The following is a 23,705-nucleotide window of genomic DNA, read 5'->3' as shown; positions in this document are numbered from 1 at the left end:
GAACTCCAGAGTGTCTCATCCTTCACACCACAGTGTCCCCTGCTGAGGGACTGCTGACATGTCCCGTGGCCGTGATCAGTCTCATTCTGCAGCAGGATGCCTCCTGCTCTCCAGGGATCAGGAAGGAAAGGCAGTGGCCAGCTGTGTTGGAGGGGGAGACATTCTGCTCCACATATCCTAATGCTTTGGGCCACACTGTTAGCAGAGTGTGTATTTGTATACATACCCAGGCCATCATCTTCTCTGAGTCTTGCTTAAGAAACAGGTGAAAGGCTGTGGATAACCAGCTGTTCCACTGTGCTGCTGGATTTGTGCAGAAGTCTTGATTAGAGCACTGGACTTACTGCATTGTATTTAACTGTCTTTACTGTTGATGTGAAGCCAGCCTTGCGAGAGTTTCTTTTAGGATATTATTCCAGTTGTGGGGAAGACTGAAACTAAATGTTTTTAAGTATAGTGGCATGGATGCAGCTTTTCAGTGGTGAAGGAGCTTTTGTATCTTCAAGTAACAAGCCAAAATACCCCGTGTCACACTCTCAAAATAACTGGACCTGACAGGCAGTGCTACAGACTGAGTGGCAGAGAAAGTAGGTTTACAGCAAGGGCAAGGGTTTGGGCTGACTGTGTCAGTCTCACAGTCAGGTAATTACAAACACATTCCTGCCAGGGTCACAGCTCCACTGTTGACATGTTTGACCTTGAGGAAAAACTAGTATTCAATTTCTCACAAGTATTTTATATTGAAGACAGCTCAGCCTTGAATGATACTTAATGTCTGAGCAACAGCTGTAGTAGTAGATTAATTTCCCTGCTCTGAGCAGGAGGTTAGACTAGGTGACAGCCTCAGGTCCCACTCAGTCTGCATTACTTGCAGCAACACTAAAACAATTTCAACAGTGGTGGTTTGGGTCAGAAAAAAAAAATTGGGGATTTAAACTGGTTTGTCTGGTTTCAGGGCAACTTTCTCTTTTATTACACTCTTATTCAGCATTCTGAAAAACTCTTAAGCCAAACACATAACTCCATTTATTTTATTCAAATTCACAGAAGATATTTATAGAACTGTAAATGGCTTCAACACCTTCTCAAAATACAACACGTCAGAGGCCAATCTGACAGAATGGCTTGCATCCCAATTAACACTTAAGTACAAGGCAGGACAGAGCTATCCAGCTACTGAACAAAGGCTCCAGAAAGCTTGGATTGGCTTACTGCTGTAGACATGGCTCAGGAGTCAGATTTACAGTGACTTGGACAATTTTTACAGTAAGCCACAGACTGTTTAGTAGCTGTCATACCCTGTTCCTGGAGCCTCTTCTAAACCTGAAACATTGAAGAAAAGTGAAAGGCAAAAGGGTTAATCTCAGGTGGGACAGATGCCACAGGAAAATGGGAGGGATTGGCTGAATGCCCATGTGGCACCCAACCTCTGCTTTTGTCTTCAGTCTCTTAAGAAAATGGGGGAACATATCCAATGTCCACAGTGATCTTGGTATAAAGAGGATGCTTAGTCCTGGAAAGGAGCCTGAACTGTAATGTATTCATTCCATCAGCTTTCCATGTTTTTCTGGTGTTGTGCTGGGAAGGAGGCCTGAGGGAGGAAGAATACCTGCAGTTAGAAGAAAGAAGGTAACATTTGCAGCTGAAGCTGCAGAAGAAAGAGTCTTCCAGAGGGCAGAAAAGCCCTGAGACAATTCTTCCCACGATACAGACTGAACAGATTAGAGTGAGTTGACACTGAGTATTCCAAACAAGGAGGACAGTTTGGACTGGACCGTGATCAGAGAGGAGCCCAGCGACGTGGCAGCTAGAGTCTCCAAAAACCAAGAAGCTGTCAGCAGCTTACAGAGAGCTGGGAGTGCAACGCAGAACTTTGCAGCCACGGTGTACACAGGCTGCTGTAGGTAGGTTTTTGACAGGGTTGTTATGGAAACCTGAGTTTTGAGATGATAAAGAGAAATCTGCACTGCTGGTATGAGAAGCCTCCACCACACTTGACCCAACACCCTCCTCCAGCTCTTCTATATAAAACAGTCTTTGATCAAGTCTCTCATAGCACCTTTCTCATGTCTTCAAACTAGAATATTGCTTTTCACTATTTTAATGGTATGTTGTAATTCCACACAGACTGAACAGCCAGCTTTTAATATTGGGGACTTGCAACACAGTGCCTCTTCAAACTGAAATCTCCCTATTTATAAGACAGACAGTATTTTTTTCTTTAAGTTTTACTCCCTGTATAATTTCATGTTTAAATCTATGTGTTACCTTCCTAGCTGGCATGTGTCCTTCACAATAGGAAGAAAAGGCAGGAAACTAGGAGAAACCCTTCAAATGTGAAGACAGGAGCCAAATGATTCAGTTGAAACTGACTGGGGGCTGCTTTTAAATAGCCTTCCTAAAGCAGAAAAAGCAGCAGTGACATGAGGCACACGTAGCCTGTGCTGGGGAAGATGACAGCAACAGCCAACCTGCCCCCAGCCCCAGCAGGTACCTCCTCCAAGGCTCTTGGATCTCTGTCTCTTCATTGTAGTCCATCACTCGGTAGCGGCCAAGGTGAGGTGATGTCCGGACTATTTTCATTCCTGCCAAGTAAATCCTTTAAAACAACACACGAAAGTGTTTGCTTAGGCACAGAGATGCCACTTCCAGGTTTATGGTCACAGATGATTTTCAGTGCTAATGCAATAAAAACAAAGTGCAGAAGCAGCACAGGGCCACACGACCTTCTCTAGCAGGTTCTAGGCCAGGCTTGGTCTAGAAAGCTCCCAGCTGCAGTGCACAGGGGATTAGAGCAAGCAGGGAATGAACTACAACATACAGAGCATTCAAGAGCAGTTCCCCTGAATCCGAGCATTATTCCACTTCCTCCTAAGAGCAGAGATTTGCTGCCTAGAGGTCCATCACCTAAACTTTAAGGAGAAAAAAAAAAAGACCTCAAACTTGCAGTTTCTGAAAGGAAGCCAGTCCTGAGTTTCAAAACCAGATTAAGCCTCTCTGTTCTTTGAGAAGTGCCATTCATTCAGATGGCCTGATTAGACTGGTTCATAAAAGATTAGGGGTAAATACAGGCACCAGACAAACATATGTAAACTCAGCTGCAGTACAGTTAGATAAGAGAAGAGGGACTGAAGGCTCAGAATTCAAGAACAGAGCTTCTAAGCCCAGCACTTTGGGTGACTTTCAAGCAACTCACAGCCCGCTGCTGATAGCAGCTACGTTACTTTGCCAATAAAAAGTGCCTTCAATAGTGCTAGGGCTACCAAATCTCTGTTATCACAGGACAGCCCTTAGGCAGAGAAAATTCCTGTCAATGTAAGAACGAATGTTTGCTCCATTGAGGTTATCTAACTGGCATGTGTGCAGCATTTGACTGCATTCCATCAGGATCTGATACAGCAGGAATGTTATAAAGCTGAAAGGCTACAGAACTGAAAATATTTGTTAGGCTAGAGCCATCAGATGATTATAACACTTCACTGACAGTGTTGTAGTTCCATTATTTCACATGGAGTTTTAGACAAGTTTCTTGTTTTCTGAACATAAGCTTATGGCACATTCAATCATAAAGAGACAAAAAAGCAAGAGCACTAAACTAGCTTTGCTGTTACAAAAAGTTTTTTTGCATTGCAAATAAGACTAAAACTGAATAGTTAATACATTCATTTACTGTTAAGAAGAGTCCAAGAGACTTTCCTGTAGTTGAAAATGTTAACACATGAGTGGCTCCAATTAGAACAGTGTTTACTTCTAATAGAAGGTAGATCCTGGTATTTGCTGCAACTTGTATCACAGTACTGCAGTCTGGTGACTACAAGTAGCAGCTGGCAGTTTTTTTCATTAACTCTGCTTTTAATAAGCAGTATCCCAGAAAAAAATCATCTTTGCACAGAATTTTTTAAAACTGGACATTAAAATGTCAAAAAAAATTATTCATTAATTTTTTTGCTACATGGCAAAAAGTGCTTGAGCACCTCCTAAAATCCAGATCCCAGCTGGTCATTGAAGAACAGCCAGTTCATTCCGAACTTCTGCAGGCTGAGACTTCAGAATGTGAATAAATCATTAACAGGCATTGTCCACAGCCTCCATGTATCTCTGGGCCAAAACACTGCTAATCATTAGTGTAAGTTTTCTCTGAAAACATAGGCTCTAATTTCCTTCCAGAAAGGGCTATTCTGGGAGCTATAGAATTCACTTGCCTTCCAGGATTCTCTTCAAAGAAGTGCACTCCTATGCATAACTGGCATGACTCTACCCTGGGTACCAAAAACCAAATTAGATGCCTAAGCTATACTAAGAACAGCTGAATAGACCCAGCATTGTAGTACTTGATGTAAAGATCTATTTTCCTGGCATTCTATTCCTTTCATAAATGCTGACTCTCTAAACAACTGTACAACCTTTTAGTTGGCTTTCTCTGAAAGGCAAAGGAGGAATTCTATATTAAAAAATCTGGCTTTCAATTCCCAGATGAATGCTGCTTTGAAAAAACCCTGTAACTTGTCACATTATGCAAGACAAAAATAACAAAGGCTTCCATGGTCAGTTTAGTTTTATAAACTCCCCGTGAGCCTGCCTCAGTGCAGGATCATAAAGGTGCACAGTGCAATTCCAAAGCTGAATAAAGAAGCTGCAGCCATGATTCTGTACTTGAAGAATTCACATTAGGCAGAGCACCTGGAACTAAACTCATCTATAGAATGCTGCTGCCATGGCAACCAAAGTACAAGAAAAACCATCAACTCTTGCTGTCACTGACTCACACTGGTACACAGGCTCCTCCATCACCCAGCACTGCAGACAAAAGGTAGAATTTCTCTTGCTCCTTAATCCCAAGTATCAGTGATTAGGTAACACTTGGAGCAGCCTAAATGCACTTAACTTAAACTGCCAACTGTCTGAGAATTAGTTAAGTACCTTCTTATTCCTCAAGCTTGCAGATTCCTTCCCTCCCTTGGGGCTGTCAACATCACTGGAGGCACTTGTCAACCACAAGTAGTTACAACCCCTTGCACTGAAGGCACAAGGATGTGAAATAACATTCTGCTCCCCAGAAATAAGAAAGCTTCCTTTTCCCAGAACAAGTGATTGGATTCATAGGTTCTGAGCATCTTCTGACATTAAGCATTCCCAATACCAAGAGCATTTGGGATTACAATGGTACTGCAAGCACATTAAGGAACAATGTTGTTGGTTCCTTTCCTAGGGTGCTGCTGTGCTTCACTTGCCACCCTAGATCCATTTCAAGCCTGTCCTGTGCATTGGTACCTTGTAGCAATGTCATCATTTTCACCACCATCGCCCCAGTATGTGTTGGGAAACCCATTCATCTTCATGTAATGTTCTGGAGTCAGAGCAGACACACCCCCAAAAAAGGACTTGTATGGCAGACTAAAAGAGAAAACAAACAGACAAACAAACACCACCCTCCAAAACAACCCAACCACCAAAAACCAGAGTTCACTATTGAAGGCTAATGCCTGTCCTCCACAACTAACAGTGTGATCCAAGTCACACATACATTACTTGCATACTTGCAGTCACTGTCTTGACAATGCCAATCCCCAAAACAGTAAACCCAGTGTAATTCCCATCATGTTCCATTCCCCTCATTGTTTCCCAACACCTTCCCCCAAAACTGACCAAAGTAAAGCTGGTTTCAAAATTCGTATCTTGGATCAGTTTAAAGTACCTGTAACCTACCACATCATGTTCCACATGATCCAATATTCCCACCTTATACTTTTTTTTCTTGAAGGAAAGTCAAACAGAAACCTGCCAGTCATTTGGCAAGCTGAGCTAACTGCGGAACAGGGAACTACAGGAAAGGAAACATTCAAGATTGCGTGCCTGGGTCAAAAATATCCTTTTCTAGGAAGTAACTACTGCAAAACTAACACACAGAAAATCTCATAAAGGTTGTGTCTTTCACTGTTCCCACCCATACTTTCTAACAGGAAGTGAACCAACTGGAATATATCCACAGAAAGCAAATGGAGGCACTTACGTGTACTGAAACTTATCCATGGCACTGGCCATGTGCTTGGGATAATATTCATCACAAATGTACAGGTTATAATCATTCTCAGGCACCAGGTCAATATCATGCAGGACAAGGCAGTCCCACTCTTCATCCTTCATGGCTTCCCGGACACCGACATTAAGCAGCTTTGCTCGGTTAAATGAACCAGTCCCCACCTGGAAAAGAAAAACTACATTTCTTCACCAAAACAACAAAGATGTTGTTAGATAACTCAGCTGAAATTTGTTTTAGTCCAAAAGCCTTATTCAAATGAATGAATCAATACTGGCTGCAAATTCCATGCTCCCAGCTTTGAAAATGTCACCCATCCTCTTCACAACGTTCTCAACAATTGTCAGCTTTGCTATGTCAGGGGCTATGCCCTGTTGGCAGCTTTCAAGAGACCCATAAGCCAATCCTCAGGTGCACATCTGCACAGCAACACTTTTGCCCTGACCAGATTACTAAAACTTACAAATGAGAAAAAGATCTTGGTAAAACAAAAAAGCTTCTTTGCTCTCCCAATACTGGTTTTAATTGATGGATCCGAAACTTGCTCCCTTGCCACTGATCTTTTGCAACACCAGTCCATGTCAGGTACAAAAGGTTACTTGACCTGCACAGGCTGCCCCACAGCAGGGCCATGCCACATGTTTATATTTGACACAGACTGAAAATATCCAGCTTCACTTCAGCATTTAGTCTCCAGGTTTTCCTCAGTAGTCACACTGACAAACCACATGCCAATCTCAAAAAGAGGAAAACAAAAGTTACCACTGTCCTGGGTTACAAAAGGAAACTGCTACTGTGGGGTGTAACCAAACTCTGCATTCTACTTTCCTCTACACCATTTTCAGACAAACTCTTAAAGAAGGGTCATTTGCAGCAGCTGCCCAGTGCACAGCCACCCCTCAGGCTACAGCTGGGTGTTACATAAGAAAAAAAGAAGCAGCCCTGCAAGGCAGGAGAGCGTTTCTTTCTCTTCACACCAGTGACTCAGCTTGGTACCTCCCTCCGGTGAAGCAGCAGTCCCACCCATCCTCAAGGGTCTCCGCTGAGGGGCCATCATGAACTCAATGGCACCAGCAGAACACCTGGCAACAACAACCACCACCAAGGACTCCAAAAATATTCTGTCTCTTACAGGACTACATCACTCCATGGTGAAACTCCCTGTCCTGGGGGAGGTACCACCTGAACCTGACCACATATAATCTCGATTTGGGGATTTGGGATTTGGGACACCACCACTGCTCGAGGAACCCAGAGGAGGACCAGATCTTCTGCAGGACCACCTTTTTCAACACTGCAGCCACCACTTAATCAGACTGTGACCACCATCCTGACCAACAGGGGGACAGGTTATACTCTGTCACTTTCACTTTAAGCCAGTGTTTCTGTATGAATGCATTTATTGTAATCTTTCTATTAAGTTTTAATTCCGATCTGAAATCTTTCTCAAGGTGATTTTGTGGGGGTTCATTTCTCCCGCTGGTTTACTTTCAAACCGGCACAACCACTTAGTGACAAATTTATACCTCCAGGAAAAAAAAAACAACAAACCACAACAGAACCAACTAATAGCAGAATGATGATCTTGACAAGTGGTATGGTATTTCAATCATTAGCAGTCATGGAGGCGGGACAGCCATCTGACCTCCTCTCAGCCCATGCATAAAACAGTATTTCCACATCAGAAGAGTCACATTTCTTCTTCAGAACCCAACCCTTAAGTGGTGTAGGTGAGCTTCCCAGCAAGCACATTTGACTTGGATTTACCTGCTGAATCAGGTAGATAGTGTAACTGAGCTGCTGGCGCTGCAGGAAGGGATGGATGTAGTAGAGAAGATGGCGAAGGTGCTTCTCCTGGTTCCTGTAGGCCACAAGGATGGCGGATTTGTAGCGGGGAAAGCAGTGAGGGGGCTTGTAGTGGCCACCAGACTGGACAAAAGGATTTCTTTTCATGATCATCCTTTCACTAGGAAGCACCCTGAAGGTGATGGTTAATGGACCAACTGTAAGGAGAGACAGAAAAAAGGAAAAGTAAGATGAGTGATGTTTCTCCACCTTCTGTCAGACCTACGAGATCAGCTACCCATGGTTGCTCCCTCAGACAGCAGCCCCACCACAGCAGAGTTAACAGCACCCATGCAGAAGTGGCTCCATGACAAATTTCACTGCTGCCTGCTGGCCACCTGTCCCTGCTCCACAAGGAGCAAGTGGAGCAGGGAGAGGTGGCCAGCTCAGCACCAGGAGGACACACTACCTGCCAGGCATCCCGAGTCCTGGCACGGCCAGCCAGTCTCACTGGGCTGCAGCACAGCTGCTTCTCCCTGGGACTGCCTGCCTGCTACAGTCTTGTGTTGCTCAGATGAGATCCTTGAATAAATGGATTCGCTGAAAGAAACAGCGTTGAAGATTATTCAAGATGAAGAGACACATCTGCTTTTGCTACCCATTTGGAAAATTTCTCTAAGCCTCTTTCAGAAGAGACTCAAGGACAAAGATGTGCAAGTGGATATTCAGCAGGTCAGGGGAGAAACAGTTTAAAGCCTGGATGAATAGAAATGCTTTAGAAAATGTCAGCTCTACCTTTAAGAGCACTTCAAGTCCAATTTGATGTTATAATCACATGCCACAATGGCTGAATTTGCTATATTATTTCCTTTTATACGCAGTGATAAGCAGGCAGTACTTCAAAACGTTGAGAGAAGCAGATGACAGAAAGAGAAATAAGAAAGATGTTATATTGTCAGAACAGGCACAGGATAGCAAAAGAAATTATATATGATCGTTGTTCTACTCAGCAATTTGTTTTTAATAGAAATATATAAAATAATATTACAAATATAAATAATAATATTAATATAAAATATACTGGATATCTTGAAGCTTTTTTGCCTAATTAAAAAAAGATCTGCATTTTTACATGAATCCTTCCATTCTTCAGATGGAAAAATACTGACAAGTCGTAGTGAAAAAGAATCCATACAAAGTGTCAATACCCATTTTAACACAAACCTCATTGTTACAATATAAATAAACAAATTCTAAATTATCTAAATGCCTGTCTTCCTGAGTAGTGAGAAAAGCTTTCAGAAGTAGCAGAATACTTATATTTATATACAAACCAGTGTGTCTCAATGTTTTTCTACAACTGTGAACTTTTAAGAAAATAAAACACAGATGCAGAACAAGATTAACATCCAATGCTTAAATGAACTAGGAAAAAAACTTTCACCCAAATCATAATTAGAAACTGGCAATTTCAAACGACAGGTCTATTCAAAAATTCTTTGCAGGCCATTCTACCAAAGGCAAAATGTTTTTTTGCACCAGAAGTCTGCAAGGCAAGTTTGTAGTTGGTGGTGGGTTGTTTTTTTTTTTTTTTTTTTTTTTTTATATCTATAAACAAGATTTTCTTTTCTTTCCAAGGTGATAATTAACATCATGGCTGTCCTAAATCAGGTTTTCAGTATCTTGTAAGTGAGACTCTCTCTTAAACCACCGAAATAAATTCTGATAATGAAGCATGAGAGAGAGCAAATATTTAGGCCTGGTGTTCAGGAGCTTTCATTTGAGCAGAACGTGGTACAGGTGTGTTTTAATGACCAAGTGAGTCCAGAATATGCTTCTTTCAGTCCATCTTATGTTCAAATCTCTGCTACAATTCTAACAAAAACAAACAAACAAAAAAACTGAGCCTGCCCACACCCACATCCTGTTTAATTGACACAAAAGGAAGCAATATCCCTCCACTGGTTTTGGAGGTTTGGGTTTTTTGGGGGTTGGTTGGTTTTAGGTTTTTTAGAGCAGTAACAAGGCTTAAGGACTAAATTTGCCATCAAATTCAAAGTGTCCATTCTGAACCAGGGAGCATTTTGCTACTATGAGGAAGTTGCCACACCTCACCTTTCTGATGAGCAAACCTGTATTTGATAAGTGTCTCCTTTCCTTCCTCAAGGAACACACAAATAGCGTTTCCTGAAGGTCAGTCTGAAGAGCCACTGATCCCATTTCTCATGCTGTCAGAAACATGTGGTCTGAATTCCACTGCATGGGTTTTGTTCATTGGTTTTTGTTTGTTGGTTTGTTTTTAAAAACAAAGCCTGACTTTTGCTTGTCAGCAAGATTTCGCAATAGCTGACTCTTAAACATCACTTTTCAGTCCTTCCAACTATTTAAAATACAGGAGAATTTGATTTTCACTGCATTACCCGCAGCAGGAAAGCAGAGTACGCTGCCATATATTTGTACCTGAAACAGAAGAGTGGTTCTTCAGAGAATCATTGTGTGGGCTATGAACCTAGGTCACATCTACAGTGAACATTTCATGACATTATTTCCTACCTCTGTGCATGCAGTTTCCCTTTCCACCATTAAGACTCCCACGTTTCAGCCCAACAATGTTATCAACCTGTAGTTTATGTTGCTGTTTAGATTAATGGACTCGCTGATTATCAGATCTTTCAACCTAAAGCACCATTAACCACTGATTTGATGACAACTGGAGCTTGCTAAAGAAGTATTATATTCAAGGATTTAAACTATAGATCACTGCTCTAAGGAAAAAAAAATAAGAAAGGCAATTAATCTCTTTTATTCTCCCACAAAGGCAGGGTTTTATTTTCTATAAAACAATTGGAACTCTGTATTGCAGAGTAAGATTCTGCAGCAACAAGCTTTAAATTCCAGAAAAAATAAGATCTTAATTTGAACGTAAGGGTATGAGTAAGATAATGTGAAAAGCTTCACTCCTGCTCTCTCCTTCCACACCCAAGAATACCATTCAGGAGGGTAACATTTGCATTTTCCAGGTTTTTCAAGTTATAATGTTCTGCCATGCTGCCTCTCCACACCTCAAACAAATCAGCTCAGAAACTCAATCAGGAATATGCCAAGGGAAGGAAAAAAAAATAAAAAATCAGTGTGACTTACATCCCCAAAACCTCTGGCTGCCCTACACTCCTTGGCTACAAGCTACATTCTGGCTCTCATGTCTCCCTGCCGTCCAACTAACAAAAGGCTAATGCAATCTAATCCAATTAAATCCCAAATGTGAACAGAGCGCTTGCAGGCTGGACCAAAGGGGGATAAATAAAACTGCCAAAGCACAGCCTTGGAGAAGGAGAAAAACCCATCTTACACATACTAGGAGGCACAGGATCCCTGTTGAGGCAGGGTACAGAATCAACACCCTGAAGTGTCCAAGCAATTTTTCCATGGCCTGGTTCCAAAGATGTTTATGTGCCTGTACCATCACATAGAGGGTGTTTAATGGATATGAAACTTCAGTGTACAGTTAGGTCTCACAACTCCCTGTCTGTGTTAGCTGGTGCCAGTGACAGCACACTCCCTGCTTGCTTCACTCCCCAGGCAATATATTTATCTATCAAGGGACCTATTGACTTTGACCATATCTATCCCACCTTATGGAAGTAACTCCAGGGCTTCTGAACTCATTTAGAGTTTGCAGCTGTAATTGCCAAGCCCAATCAGAATAATCAGAACTTACACAAGATAAACAAGAGGAACAGTAGCACGGGTGAACGCTGCACTGGATTACTGCAGTGTAACACACTACATTAACAGAGTCATATTTGTGTAATTCTACCAGTGCTTGGGAAAAAAAAATAAAAAATCAGACCAACAGCTTTCATTTTAGCATCAGCTTCTAATGATAGACTACAAGGCTGCCTCAATGACACCTGAAAATAAATCTCAGCATTCAGCACTGCCACCTTTTTATTTCTCTTTCAATCCAAGAGAAGAAACTCTGGCAGCATTAGAAAATATAGCAGGAGCTACTTAATACAACAGATGGTCCTGCTCATGAAAAGGTTATGACAGATGGGAGTGAAAGGCAGTAACTGCTATAAGAAGGGCTTGGAAAAAATCCTTCCATAGCATGAGCAAATTATAAACAGCAGAGTTGCAGACAGAACTTTCAGCTACTAAAGTCCTCGAGGGCCAAACCAACTTGTTCAGCACATACCATGCACGAAGGAAGGTACCCCTTTAAACCAAACCAGAAATAACACAATAAAGCCAAATCTTCTAGCACCAAACTTCTTCCTCATGAGAGGAAAAGATAAACTGAAGCAAGACATCTTGCATGCAATGTGAGAAAGTCAGATTTTGAATTTAAAAGCTGCTTAGTTATGTTTAATGAAGTATAACCCCGGCATATAAGCACGTCACTTTTTCTGAAAACAGAGGAGGAAGAAACAGGCAATGGGTTACTTGTGTAGAAACTTCAACCTTTCAGGGAACTCGAGTAATTTATTCACAATATTAGTGAATACCTGCAATGCTTTTCAAGTTGTTGGTCACAAAATGTTCAGCGGACAACACTAGGTGTTTAAAAGCACCACTAGTCAGCAGAAGTCTAATTCCTCTAAGGCAGAGATGATTAGCAATTATACTGTAATTCTTGGAAGTCCTGGAAGAACCAAGTTGCTACAGATTCAGGAGACAGGAAATAAGACAGATGAGCTGCAAGCTGATTAACATTCAAACAGTTATCAAAATGATCTACTCTATATATAAATGGAAAAAGTGCTGCACTTCATAAAAGCCCCGATGCAGAAACCATTTAAGCCATTTGGCATCCTTCCAGGTACTTTAACACACTTTAGAGTGGGCACAGTGACTTATTACCAGCTCTGAACAGGAGGCTGAGTCCTCAAGAATTGATTTGAAATCTCATTTAATAGAGTTGATGAAATTAATATTAAAAGGCATTGCTCTCTGCAATACAATGCTTCCAAGAATCATCAGTATCATGAGAGATGATGGCAACAACTATTCAAGACATTTATAAAGTATTTATAGCTCAATTCATACGTGCCCATCACGTACAAAACAAGGGACAACTCCCTCACAAAACAGCACGCTTCTCAGCTAAGAAAAGAGCCAAACGCCCAGAAGAGGCTGCGTGCAGTGATAGAAGTAATAATTTACAGCCTATATTTACAGGGAAACACCACTGAGTAAAAGTTAAGCAGTAGCAGAGACCTTGTTTTTCTTAAGCTGAATTTGTACCAGAGCTCCAAATTACTTGTGTTTCACTTCAGCAATGGTTCATGTGCTCAACTCTGTATTTTCATACAGCAAAGCTCACACAGTTACTTTGCCTCGTGGTTGCCTTTTTTCTCTCCCAGCCAGCTTACTGTTTGTTTCTGTCTGTGACTAACATCATGTTTCCATTTTAGCTCTGAAGTACCGCCTGCAGGACGATCCCCTGTCCTTAGCACTCAGTGATGGGCAGAAGATCGCTTAAAAAGATTTCCCAGCTCTAAGAGCACAAATTAGTGTAATTTTACTCTGCATCTGCCTCCCCCATATACGTCACTACTTATCTGATGGTTTGCAGGCAAGCTGCAGAATTGTTTGGTTCTTTCTTTTTGACACTAAAGTTGTCTTATCTGACTCTTTAGGAGAGGGGATTTTCATCAGTAGTGGAGACAAATTAGGTGCAGTCACATTTCTGCTGTGCTTTTTCAAATAAAACAATTCAGCCTGGAACAATGAATTGGAGCATCCCAGAACTGAATGGGCTGCAGTGCACTGAGGCCATGACAACCAGCACCTGAGTGAAAAGGCTCTGTGCTATCAGGATTTCAGGATTTAGTAGAGCCATTTCTGAGGGAAATGCTGAAACACGCACTCAAGGCTATCTTACAATTTCATCACACATACTGTGTGTATTTAATTTAATTGCAAGCAACAGGGGAAGGAAGAAAACATCTCAAAAGAATAAGAATCATTACAAAGACTGCAGTCTGAGCAGGCTCATCCAAAGGGTCCCAGCAGAGTTCTCCAACCTAAGTAAGCAACTTGACACAAGAGCACTGGCTTCCCACAGAACTTCCACGTGAACCAAGGTCAGCCATTTGCTCCTATGGGCTCCATGTGCAGTGACCAGCTTTCCTAGAACAGCAGTCCAAGGCTAGCTGTATTCAACATTTACACATGCAGAAACCTTTGCAGAATGGAAAAACCTGACAAAAGTAACTTACTACACAGTACCCTACCAAGGTGATGGCCCCAAACCAGCTGTAAGTGCATGCTGATGGGACTTAATCCATTCATGGCTGGCTGAGTCAAAGGGAGTCACTATTGCCTGAGCAGCACCATGACTTTACTGGCAACACACCTGCTTTATAGGTTTGGCTTTGTACTGACTTAAAATTTCTGAACTGTTTTAGAGCTGCCACAGCTGGATGAATGCTGCTTCTAAGATCAGCTCTGGTTTGGTCCTACTGTGAATACAAATTAACCTGTGACCAGACTTTTAGTCTAACAGAGAAGTTTCTAAGCCTAAAGGATGTGTAACAATCATAGACTAGAAGATCACCACGAAGAGCAAGGTGCCATCCTCATACATCCTCCTTAAGCTGATTTCAAGTCAACTTAATAAATTTATATTGAGCTACAGGCTTGATATAAGGCTAAGACAAAGAACCCAGGAGTTAAAGTCAGAGGTCAATATTATGCATTTTCTGAATCGTTGGGTCGTTTTACACAGGATTGCCAAGGAAAAAAAAAAAAAAAGAAGCATTACTAACTTGATATTATCACCATGCACTGTTTTCACTCTTGATCTACAATGCTGACATCTATGTAACCAAACTCTCAGTACTGGAAATTTGTAGGCCAGTAAAATACTCACCCTCACACAAGCAATAAAACCAACACGAGTTGTTAACACATTGTTAAATTTTGTCAGCCTAAGTACATCGGCACACCTGTCCCAAAGTTTGCAGAAGACACAGCTTCCATTTCTGACCCGTTCAGGGCCATGAGAGGGGCTCTGTCACACAGCTTCCCGAGGTTTCTGGAGGCTCATACCTACCCAGCACTGGGGACCGCGCTGAGCAGTCGGGCATCGCGTCCTCACGGGGGGCCCGGGTGAACAGGCTCAGGTTTGTGTACACGTCGTGCGGCTTCGAGTAATCCACCACCTGAGGCCACTCGAAAAACCCGCGGAACGCACGCGAAGGTCCGCCTCGGTAGAGGATCAGGATAAATACTGCTTGGAAGACAAACACAAACAGCAGGAAACAATGATTTTCCATACGGGAGAGGAACATAGTTTTTAGCCCATGCTCCAGGATCAGGGCGGTGAGGAGCCGAACTGCCTTCCGCGGGCTGCCGTTCCACGCTCTGGGCTACATCGCTGTGCAGACCTCCTCCTCCTCCTTCTTCTCCTCCAACTTTCTGAGGCGGCAGCGTGCTCCCCTAGCTGGGCTTCATCAGGACGCCGAGAGCCAGACCTCCCCTTCCCGGTGCGAGCGGTGCCAGGCGGGCTGGAAGAAGGCAGGAGCCGGCCAAGCCACGCCGCCCGCAGCCCCGGGGCAGCGGCACGGGCTCGCTGTGGCACAGGCGCAGCACCCGCCCTCCCCCGCCCGCCTTCCGGCCAGACTACAGCTCCCAGAATGCAGGGCGGGACAGGGCGGGCCCCGGCCGGGCGGTGCTACCGCCTGGCATGCTGGGAGATGTAGTCATTGCCCCCCCCCAGCGGCCGCCGCTGTGAGCGAGGAGGGAGAAGGATGGGGTGGCTGCTGAACTGCACCCCGTGTTGTCTCCTCGATGAACATCCGACTGTCTCCACTTTAAATTGGTTATTAACCTGGTCAGGGAGAGATGAATGGAAATGTAGACATTGCAATGGACTGCGCAGGGAGGTGGTGGAGTCTCCGTCCCTGGAAGGACCGGGCGTGGCACTCGGTGCCGTGGGCTAGTTGCCATGGTGGTGGGCGGCCATAGGTTGGACTCGATGATTTCAGAGGTCTTTTCCGAAGTGATTTATTAGGCGATGCTGTGGAACGGATACACCTCAGCCAGTGCCTAAAGGGACCACAGCAGCCTGGCCACTGTGAGGGGCCTTCTGCCACGGCCATGCTGCCCTGAAAAATTTCAGCTTTTATGCTCCTCTCTCCTCCGGCTGATTTTGTAAAGAGATGGGGTTAGATTGTGCTGTCAGTCATTTGTCTGCTCTCATGTGCCTGCTTCTGCTTCAATGCGGGAGAGGAAAAGACATTTTACAGATTAAATTCCTACACGGCTACAAAGAAGAGTAGGCATTGCACTGGGGAGAGGGTTAAAAGGAAATCTGTGAGGGGGAGCAGGCTCCCTGAGCCCAGCATCCCGCTCCAAGGCACAGCCACTGGCCTGGCAGCCGGCCCATGAGCGCTGGCCCAGGCCAGGCACGGCACTGGGCACTGGACAGGCTGCCCAGACAGACTGCCGGTCTCTTTCCCTGGGGAGATTCTAAAGCTGCCTGGACACAGTCCTGAGGAACGCGCTCTAGGGAACCCTGCTTGAGCGGGAGGGTTGGACATGATGGTTGCCTTGTTCTGTGATTCGTGAAGCACGTGCTGCTGTTTGCCTTCCAAATGGGATGGCATGGCAAGAGATGGGGGGAGAGAGTGATACCACTTTTATGAGGAGTTGGGAGTACTCTTGCTTCAGAGTTGGACTGAGATGTATGAGACACATGTATGGGAAACTTGATCTCAGTCATTCTCCTGTGCAGAACAACCCATTATTCAATTAAAGTGGATTGCTTAAGGCCTGGATGCAAATTGTCATAATTTCACATTTAATTTTAACTTAATTGGGTTTTTAAATAAGAAATGTAGAGAACTTTTCTTTTCCCTGGGCAAAGTCTTGCTTTACTGAAATCCACACAATACTGCTGCCACAAAGGTGGCTTTTTTTTTTGTACACCACAATGAGCCTCTACTGTTTACATTCTCCTTGTGCCATTCCCTCTACAATCACATCAAGCCCACCCTGCTTGCCTTCCCCTCCATAAAACAAAGCAACACTCGCTGTTCTGCTGGTAGCTCCAACAAGTACAATGCCAAGGACAGGAAAGAATTAATCTCTGCATCAGCTGTGAAACAAAGAAAGGAATCAAGATTTTCGTGGTATGACCTGGGGCTGCAGATGGTAATTGTTTCAGGACCAGTAGTGCTTTATGTTTCTCTTGCAATCCCTCCTTGGGTCACAGTAGGAAATCTCGGTGTAGGAAGAATTTGAACAAAGCATGAATGTTTCCCTATGTCTTGGAGAAGGGAGCACTGAACCATTAGAGCTGCCCCACATCAGTGGCTCTGCTAACTTTCTTTGCAGTCAGGGCTTAGTTGTAAAAATTGCCACCCTGTGCCAGTTCTTGGGCAGAAGAACGAGGTCAGATGAAAACAGCCTACCCTAATCTGTATTTTCACCTGTGTGTATATTTGTTCTCCAGCCTGGAAAACTAAATACAGCTAGGCAGATCAGCTGTCTGCAGACGAGCCAGCCAGCACATGTTTCTGTGCGAGCTCGGAGAGCTGAACCTCCAGGTGTGTCTCCCTCAGGAACCTTCCAAACCAAATAAAGTTCCTCTCCTTCCCCTTCAACCATCAGCACTGAAATGAGTGGATCATAAACCCAATCACGAGCCTTTTCCTCACCAGAAAGAAAGCAAGCCAGGAGGAGCAAAGTGCAGGTCAGAACTTCATGGTGCCAGCAGGTCTGAGCCTTTTCAAGGTCACAGTGCTCCTGTTTTAAACAGAGCTGTGGAAAGTAGGGTGTGTTTGGAATTAAAAATGAATTGGATTGCTTAAATGCAAAAAAAATAATGTAGCTGTCTCCACTGAAGTGTGGAAGGGAGGTGGGGGGAATTTTAGCAACCTTTGCGCAGAGATTTATTGAGGGCAGTGATGGAGGAAAACAATGTGAGACTGGATTTGTAAGAACCAGGCACTGGGCTGGCTTCACAGCCAAAGGTCTGCCTTTCTCATTTTCACACAGCTCCCTGGGAAATGAAATTGAATGCATACAAAAAAAACCCCAACAAAACAAAAAAAAAAGAGAAAGAAACCCAACCCAAACCAAAATACACCCAAACCAAACCAAACACCATCTTCAGCAGAGCTTGAAATTAAGTTTGTGCAAGAGCCTCTGGATTGTCCCAAGGGAGGGGGCTTTCCCTCCCTCCAAATGCGCTTTCACTTCCAATCAGGCCTGAACATGATGAGAGACTGAGACGAGTGCCTCACTCTGTTTAATAAGATTCATTCTTGCTTGCTCTTTTTCTCTCCCTTTCCCCTCCATGCCCTGTCTCCTGGGGGCTGCACTAGATCCCTACTGAAAGTGCAGCAAAGTGGCTTTGGGAAGCTTTGCCTTGAAAATGCAGGGCCCGAGGAGGGGAGGAAGAGCTGGTGTAACAGAGTGGTTGACACAGGCTGGGTGCTCATACAGTGCTGGTCAATGTGCATTATCCAGGGCCCTCTCAGTCCCCAGGGTTTCCACTGAGGCAACAGGAAGGTAGCATTAGTCCTTCTATAGGTGGATGCTTTCAGTCAAGCAGAGCTGTCCCTCATTTTTGGGGACTGAGGTGGTTTTAAACCATGACACTGTGATTTCTAGTGAGGTGCATGTTTCAAGCACTTTGGCCACAGCAGTTCTTTCTCAGCCCTTTGCAGGATCTTGGCTTGTAAATTTCACGTTGTTCTTCTAGCAGCACCTTTGTGAATGTGATTTTTTTTTTTTATTACACAGGTATGAATTTGGCTTGTTCTCTAGTATGCTAAATTTTCAGCACGGCTTCCTCAGAAGAGTCTTAAAACTGCTTCCTTGTTTCTGAGAGGTGGATGCCCTGCTGTTAAAAAACCCGGATAACTGATATCATGTACCTTGGACCAGTGCTAGAGTAATTTAGTGAGAGCTTTAGAAACAGAACCTGGATATCCAAGCTTCTGCTAGGCTTCTGGAAGAGCCAACAGTGGGCTCCTGTCAAACAGACATTTCACTAATACAGCTTGTGGCACCCTTCCCCTCGGGATGGAGAACTGACTGCCTGCCCTATGTTTTGACCACTACTCCCTTCTGAGTCATGGCCAGTGTCTTTACAGAGCAATCTCAGTAGTGATGGGCACCATGCCCAAAATGACTGCTAGAGATGCCATGAGAATCTGGAATTTAGGCTGTATTCTCCTGTTTCCTGTTTCCTTTATCTCCATAATGCAGGCAGCGGTCTCAGGGACCTGAAATGTTTTTGCTTGACTTTCACTTGTAACATTTAGGTCAGAGGAAGAGTGAAATGAGTAGCCTTGAAATGAGAACACTTAAAATAGATACTTTTCCCATTATAGATTCCGCTGTGTTTTCCTGGAAAAGGAGTAAGGCCTTAGGCTGCAGACAAGACAATGCAATATCATACTATTCACATCATATTTAATAATGCTCTAGTACCATTCAATATAAATAAATAACCATTAAAAAGTACTTTCTCGACATTCTCTTTTGTTCATCAATAGTATTTTCTGCAACAGGAAAGGTTAGTAATACTCATTGGTTGGTGAGTTGGATGAATCTCAGAGAACATGAATATCAGGTACTAATATGCTAGTAAAAACCAGGCGCTGGGATGCCTTCTCTTATTTAAACACTTTGGGCTTGATCAGTGGCTTCCCTCCTTACTGCACTCACTTCCCCTGAAGCCTGCATCCCTGACAGCTGCTTCTGTCCTGGGCTCTGCCACCCAGCTCTGCTGACAAACAACCATCTTAACCTGTGGTGCCTGTTACTCACCCACCCTTAGCTAGTATGGCCTGGCCAGCAGCAGTCCTTGCTATCCTCTGGCTGCTCTACAGGGAACACAGTATTTGTGCTGAACAGGTCCATCTGTCTGCTAGCCTGGAATGTCAGCTCTCCAGCCAAGGTCTCGGTTCTGCACAGTGTAGTGACTGACAGAACTTCTTGATTCACAGAAGGTCTGCTCCATAGGGTCAGGCTGGAGCAAGAATGGAGGTGGTGCAATAGAGCTGGTCTTGAGAGCTGACTCTGACCAAGACTGAACTGACAGTGTAGTGCATACAGAAAGAGTAATTTTGCTTTCTTGTAAGGTTGTAGAGAGAACAGCTCTCTAAAAACATGTGTGTGGTAGGATCTGTTGCAATGGGAATAGATCCTTGCTACAAACACTCACTGTCAGTGCCTAAATCCTATGTAGGACCTGAGTGAGGTTAAAGGGCAGAGAATTAATCACCACATCTCCTCCTGTTCATACGGGCAGAAACTTTGCCCATCTCAGAGGAGAAAATGGAGGATCATAAATCAACTCCTTTATTCCCTCGCTCTTGCTCATTCACTGAAACCACAAAGGAGGGGACTTAATCTTGGGTTAATGCTGGGTGGAAGCACTGAGCCCACCTGCCTTGTGGCAGGATGGGCTGGTGAAGCCCACTGGAGTGCAAGCCCTGCTAACTTCTGCAGACGGCAGGACAAAAAGCTCTGACAAATGCAGAGTGAAGAGCATTCTGTGGATGCTGGACTTGATGCTCTCAGATTCCAGTAAGCTCTGTAAGGACCTTTCTACAGTCCAGAGAATACATTGCTTTCTCACCCCATTCAGTATTTCCTTCATGCTGAGACAGCTGGCAGGGTGGCCTTGTACTGCTGGTGTGTTCGTCCAGACAGGCCCTGGCCTTTGCCTCACTAAATGCAGTCTCCATTTCTGTAGTTGTTGCCTATTCTTTGATTTCTCCTGTCTCTCTCTGAAAGGAGGCATCTCATCCCCTGTGTCTCTCCCATACTTTGGTCCCCTCCTATAGGAAGATGCATGGCTGCTCCTTCTCCATTGAGGGAATATGGACCAACTCCCTTCCTCAGATACCCTTCAAAGAGCCCCCTTCATGGAGGCTTCCTGAGCACCCATGGGGGCTGTCTGCTGAGTGAGGCAGTCCTTTGCTCTTGTTTTTACCTCAGTGTGATTGCTTGGGAGCCAGAAACTTAGTGCCACCCACATTTGTTGCATAAAAGAACTGCAATTTCCTTCACTGTACTGCCCCCCTTGCTGTGTTTCTGATTATTTTGCCAGTTTAAGATACCATTGTAAAGAAACCCCAGGGAGCACAGAACATATGACATTCATCAGTGAACACCAAGCTCTACTGTTCTGAGGCAAGGGGGAAAATGTTCTTTCTTCATGAATATGTCATGTGACCTAAGCTAAAAAACCAAAGCTAAACAAGGAATAGGCAGAGAAGAATTCTAGTATAAATAAATCAACAAATAAATAAGTTTCCTGCTAGCCCTGAATTCCTTGGGCAAGGGATGACTCAGTTGCTTATAACTTTCTCCCAGCTGTGAAATCCTTGATATGTTTTGAATGCCTTAAGCCTTGTTTCTCATGGCCTGAGTGAAGAAGGTTTTAAAGATCTGCTCAGAGGGGTTTCTGGGTCATTCAAGGAATCTTCCTGGAAAAGTCACAGTGACACCACTCCCCACGCACACATATGGTACCAACACTTGTGCTTTTAATCCAGTGCATCCTTCCTTCGGTCCTCATTTGCACCTCCTGTTTTGTAGGCTGCCTCCCACCTGTCTGTCTTCCTGTTTTATTGAGGGAAAGGGAAACCCTTCCACATGACACTGACTCCTCTCTCTTCACAGCACCACACATTCCTTTCAAAGTTCAGCTGAAAAACCTTGCCACATTTGTTATTTCAGTTGTCATGTGTGTGCTCAAGATAGGTTTTCCGATGATGTCTCCACATTCCTTGATGCTCTCACAGCAGATGAGTGCAGGCTGAGGGTTCCTCTTCTCTGAGCAGTTCTTGCCCACCTCCCTCTCAGAGAGTTGTCTTCCTCTCTGGAGGTCTAGGAAGCAAGTCCATGCACATGATTTGAGGCTCCTGAAGCACCTGATGGTGCTGCAGCAGCCTTCCAGGCCTTGAACATGTCCAAGCCCGCCCATCTTTGCCCCTGCTTTCTGCTCTCTGCTGCAGGACACGGAGGCATGGCCTCTGAGGTACAGTACCTGCCACGTCTCTCAGTGCAGGAGAGGAACTTCATCCAGAGGGGTCCATGCTTGGAGATCTCAGATGGAGTTTTCCAAAACAACCTTAAGCAGGGACAGTTCAAGATCTGGGCTGAGGGGTAGGCACCACATCCCTTCTGAACTCCCAAACCCCACATGAGGTTCGTCAGCACAACCTCCTCTGCAGCAATGAAGGCTGATCTGTGTACATGTCAGAGTGCATCCCTCAGAGGGAGAGACTGTCATGCCAGCCTTGCTTTAAAGCTGTTTTGAGAGCACACCAGCCTCAGGCCAACAAGTCCATGTTTGTGCTTTAGTGACAACTCCTGTCCTTGAACTACTGCAGTTCGCAGTTGCTGTACTGAAGCTCAGGTTTTGGAAAATGCCAGAAAAGGCCTTTGGAGGCACCTACACCCATCCTGGATTTCAGCCTCTGTGCTAGCACAGCGGAGAATGAAGATCACATCTAGTAAGTTTTAACAAATGGTTAAAAGTACAGGGCCCAGTGGGGAAGGGAAGCACTCCTCTCCTAGGTGGGGAGGATCTCAGGGCATCACCCCAGCTCTGTCCCTCCTTATTACCACCTCTTTGGGCAATGGGAGCTGTTTGGAGTGGTGACATTTGGGGCTGTTTATCAGCCTCCAGCAGTGGAGCAGAGCGCTGGGCAGGACAGGCAGGATGCACAGTTGCTATGGTTGCTGATGAACTTCAGGAACAATCACAGCCCTCTGCCTCTGTCAAAACAAACACAAGGTGAGGTAAGAAGGTGTAAACACAACTATCCCCCCCGGCTCAGGCAAACACCTTGCAGGCATCAGTGAACAGGTTCCTCAACCACACTGTGCATGCTTTGGGCTGGGATATGGCTGAAGAGCTGCTTGTTCTCTCTGCACTACAGTCTTAACTAGGAGATTTTATTTACGAATTAGAGAAAGTTTCTGACAGATTTTTTTTGTCTGCACTTAAAGTCATTATTTTAACTTCTCTGATAATTTTTTTTTTAAGAAAGAGTAGGAGGATGAGATCTGAGGATCTATTCAGTCTGTCTGGAAGCTGTGAAATGCAGATGAACCTTCTCTGTTTCCATATTTCACAATAGCACGAGTCCTATGCTAACCTAAGCACACTCTTCTCTTTTGGATGCCTGTAAATAAAAATTAGCAATAAGAATAGGTAGTTTTTATAACACCAGTCTTCCTTGATGGTTTTCAGGACTTTATGAAAGAAAAATACGAGGTGAAATTAACCTCCATCTCCTCTTCTCAGAAGGCAAAGCCTGTGTTTCAAAGGTGTTTCAACACAGTCAGCAGGGATGTGTGCTGTGATAGCTTTGGGCTGCTCTGTGGCAAGCAGCCATGCAACTGGTCCAATTAGAGATTAGGGGTGTACCAAATCCCACACCAAGCAATGTCTGCCTGACTCACATCTGCAGGATTTAAAGGGAAGGAGGGCTCTGGGAGGTCTTGGAATTAACTGACTTGATCTGATCCTCAAGGAGGACTAATTGCCAGGAGGGAAAGATGGAAACATTCTTCCTATTGTGTCTAAGAACAGAAGATCCTCGGGGGAGCAATTTTGCCTCTTTTTTTTTCTCAGCACTGGCTTATCTAGATCATGTCTATCAATGTTCTGAAGCTCAGCAGCCTTGACAGTATGAAATTCCAATACACTGAAACCTTCAGCAGAGATCTCAATTTAAAATTTTAAGAGATGAAATATAATGATTTTGCTTGATTGCCATTGATTGTCAAGCAATTTAGCTTCATGTTTCTCCTGGAGTAGATGCCACCTGCCAACCTGCTCTGATGTGTCAGAGCAGCTGCCCCACATGACAGACAGTGGTGCAGAAGGGATTGTGGTCAA

General features: G+C 44.2%; 2 protein-coding genes across 4 annotated transcripts in view; both read right to left on the bottom strand.

Moving 5' to 3' along the window:
• Positions 1–954: 954 nt before the first annotated feature.
• Positions 955–15,455, bottom strand: LOC121351698 (beta-1,4-galactosyltransferase 3-like). 2 transcript variants are annotated; one of them, XM_041464055.1, is made up of 7 exons: positions 15,217–15,427; positions 14,883–15,059; positions 7,805–8,040; positions 6,011–6,201; positions 5,272–5,394; positions 2,495–2,599; positions 955–1,591 (listed from the first exon to the last, which is right to left on the bottom strand). In XM_041464055.1, the coding sequence occupies exons 2-7, from the start codon at positions 14,914–14,916 to the stop codon at positions 1,450–1,452; spliced, it is 831 nt and encodes a 276-aa protein (XP_041319989.1). In that variant the 5' UTR covers positions 14,917–15,059; positions 15,217–15,427; the 3' UTR covers positions 955–1,449. The 2 variants fall into 2 exon arrangements, with proteins under 2 accessions (XP_041319989.1, XP_041319988.1); XM_041464054.1 differs by having other exon boundaries at positions 14,883–15,455.
• Positions 15,456–19,238: 3,783 nt separating this feature from the next.
• The window catches only part of LOC121351711 (galactosylgalactosylxylosylprotein 3-beta-glucuronosyltransferase 1-like), a 28,089-nt gene continuing 23,622 nt past the window's right edge, over positions 19,239–23,705 (bottom strand). For both annotated transcript variants that reach the window (XM_041464073.1, XM_041464072.1), the window contains exon 6: positions 19,239–22,576. The gene's annotated coding sequence lies outside the window, so the exon portion shown is untranslated. The remainder of the gene's footprint in view (positions 22,577–23,705) is intronic.

Source organism: Pyrgilauda ruficollis, unplaced genomic scaffold (assembly GCF_017590135.1).
Source record: "Pyrgilauda ruficollis isolate IOZ18807 unplaced genomic scaffold, ASM1759013v1 scaffold17, whole genome shotgun sequence".
In the NCBI taxonomy this organism is placed as follows: Eukaryota; Metazoa; Chordata; class Aves; order Passeriformes; family Passeridae; genus Pyrgilauda; species Pyrgilauda ruficollis.
This window is presented reverse-complemented; position numbering and strand designations above follow the sequence as displayed.

Coding starts and splice junctions, on each gene's coding strand:
- LOC121351698 (XM_041464054.1), bottom strand. CDS start 15,120: ATGTTCCTCTCCCGTATGGAAAATCATTGTTTCCTGCTGTTTGTGTTT. Junction 5,395..6,010: donor ATGGATAAGTTTCAGTACAC/GTAAGTGCCTCC, acceptor TTTCTCTTTTAG/TCTGCCATACAAGTCCTTTT. Junction 2,600..5,271: donor AATGATGACATTGCTACAAG/GTACCAATGCAC, acceptor GTTGTTTTAAAG/GATTTACTTGGCAGGAATGA.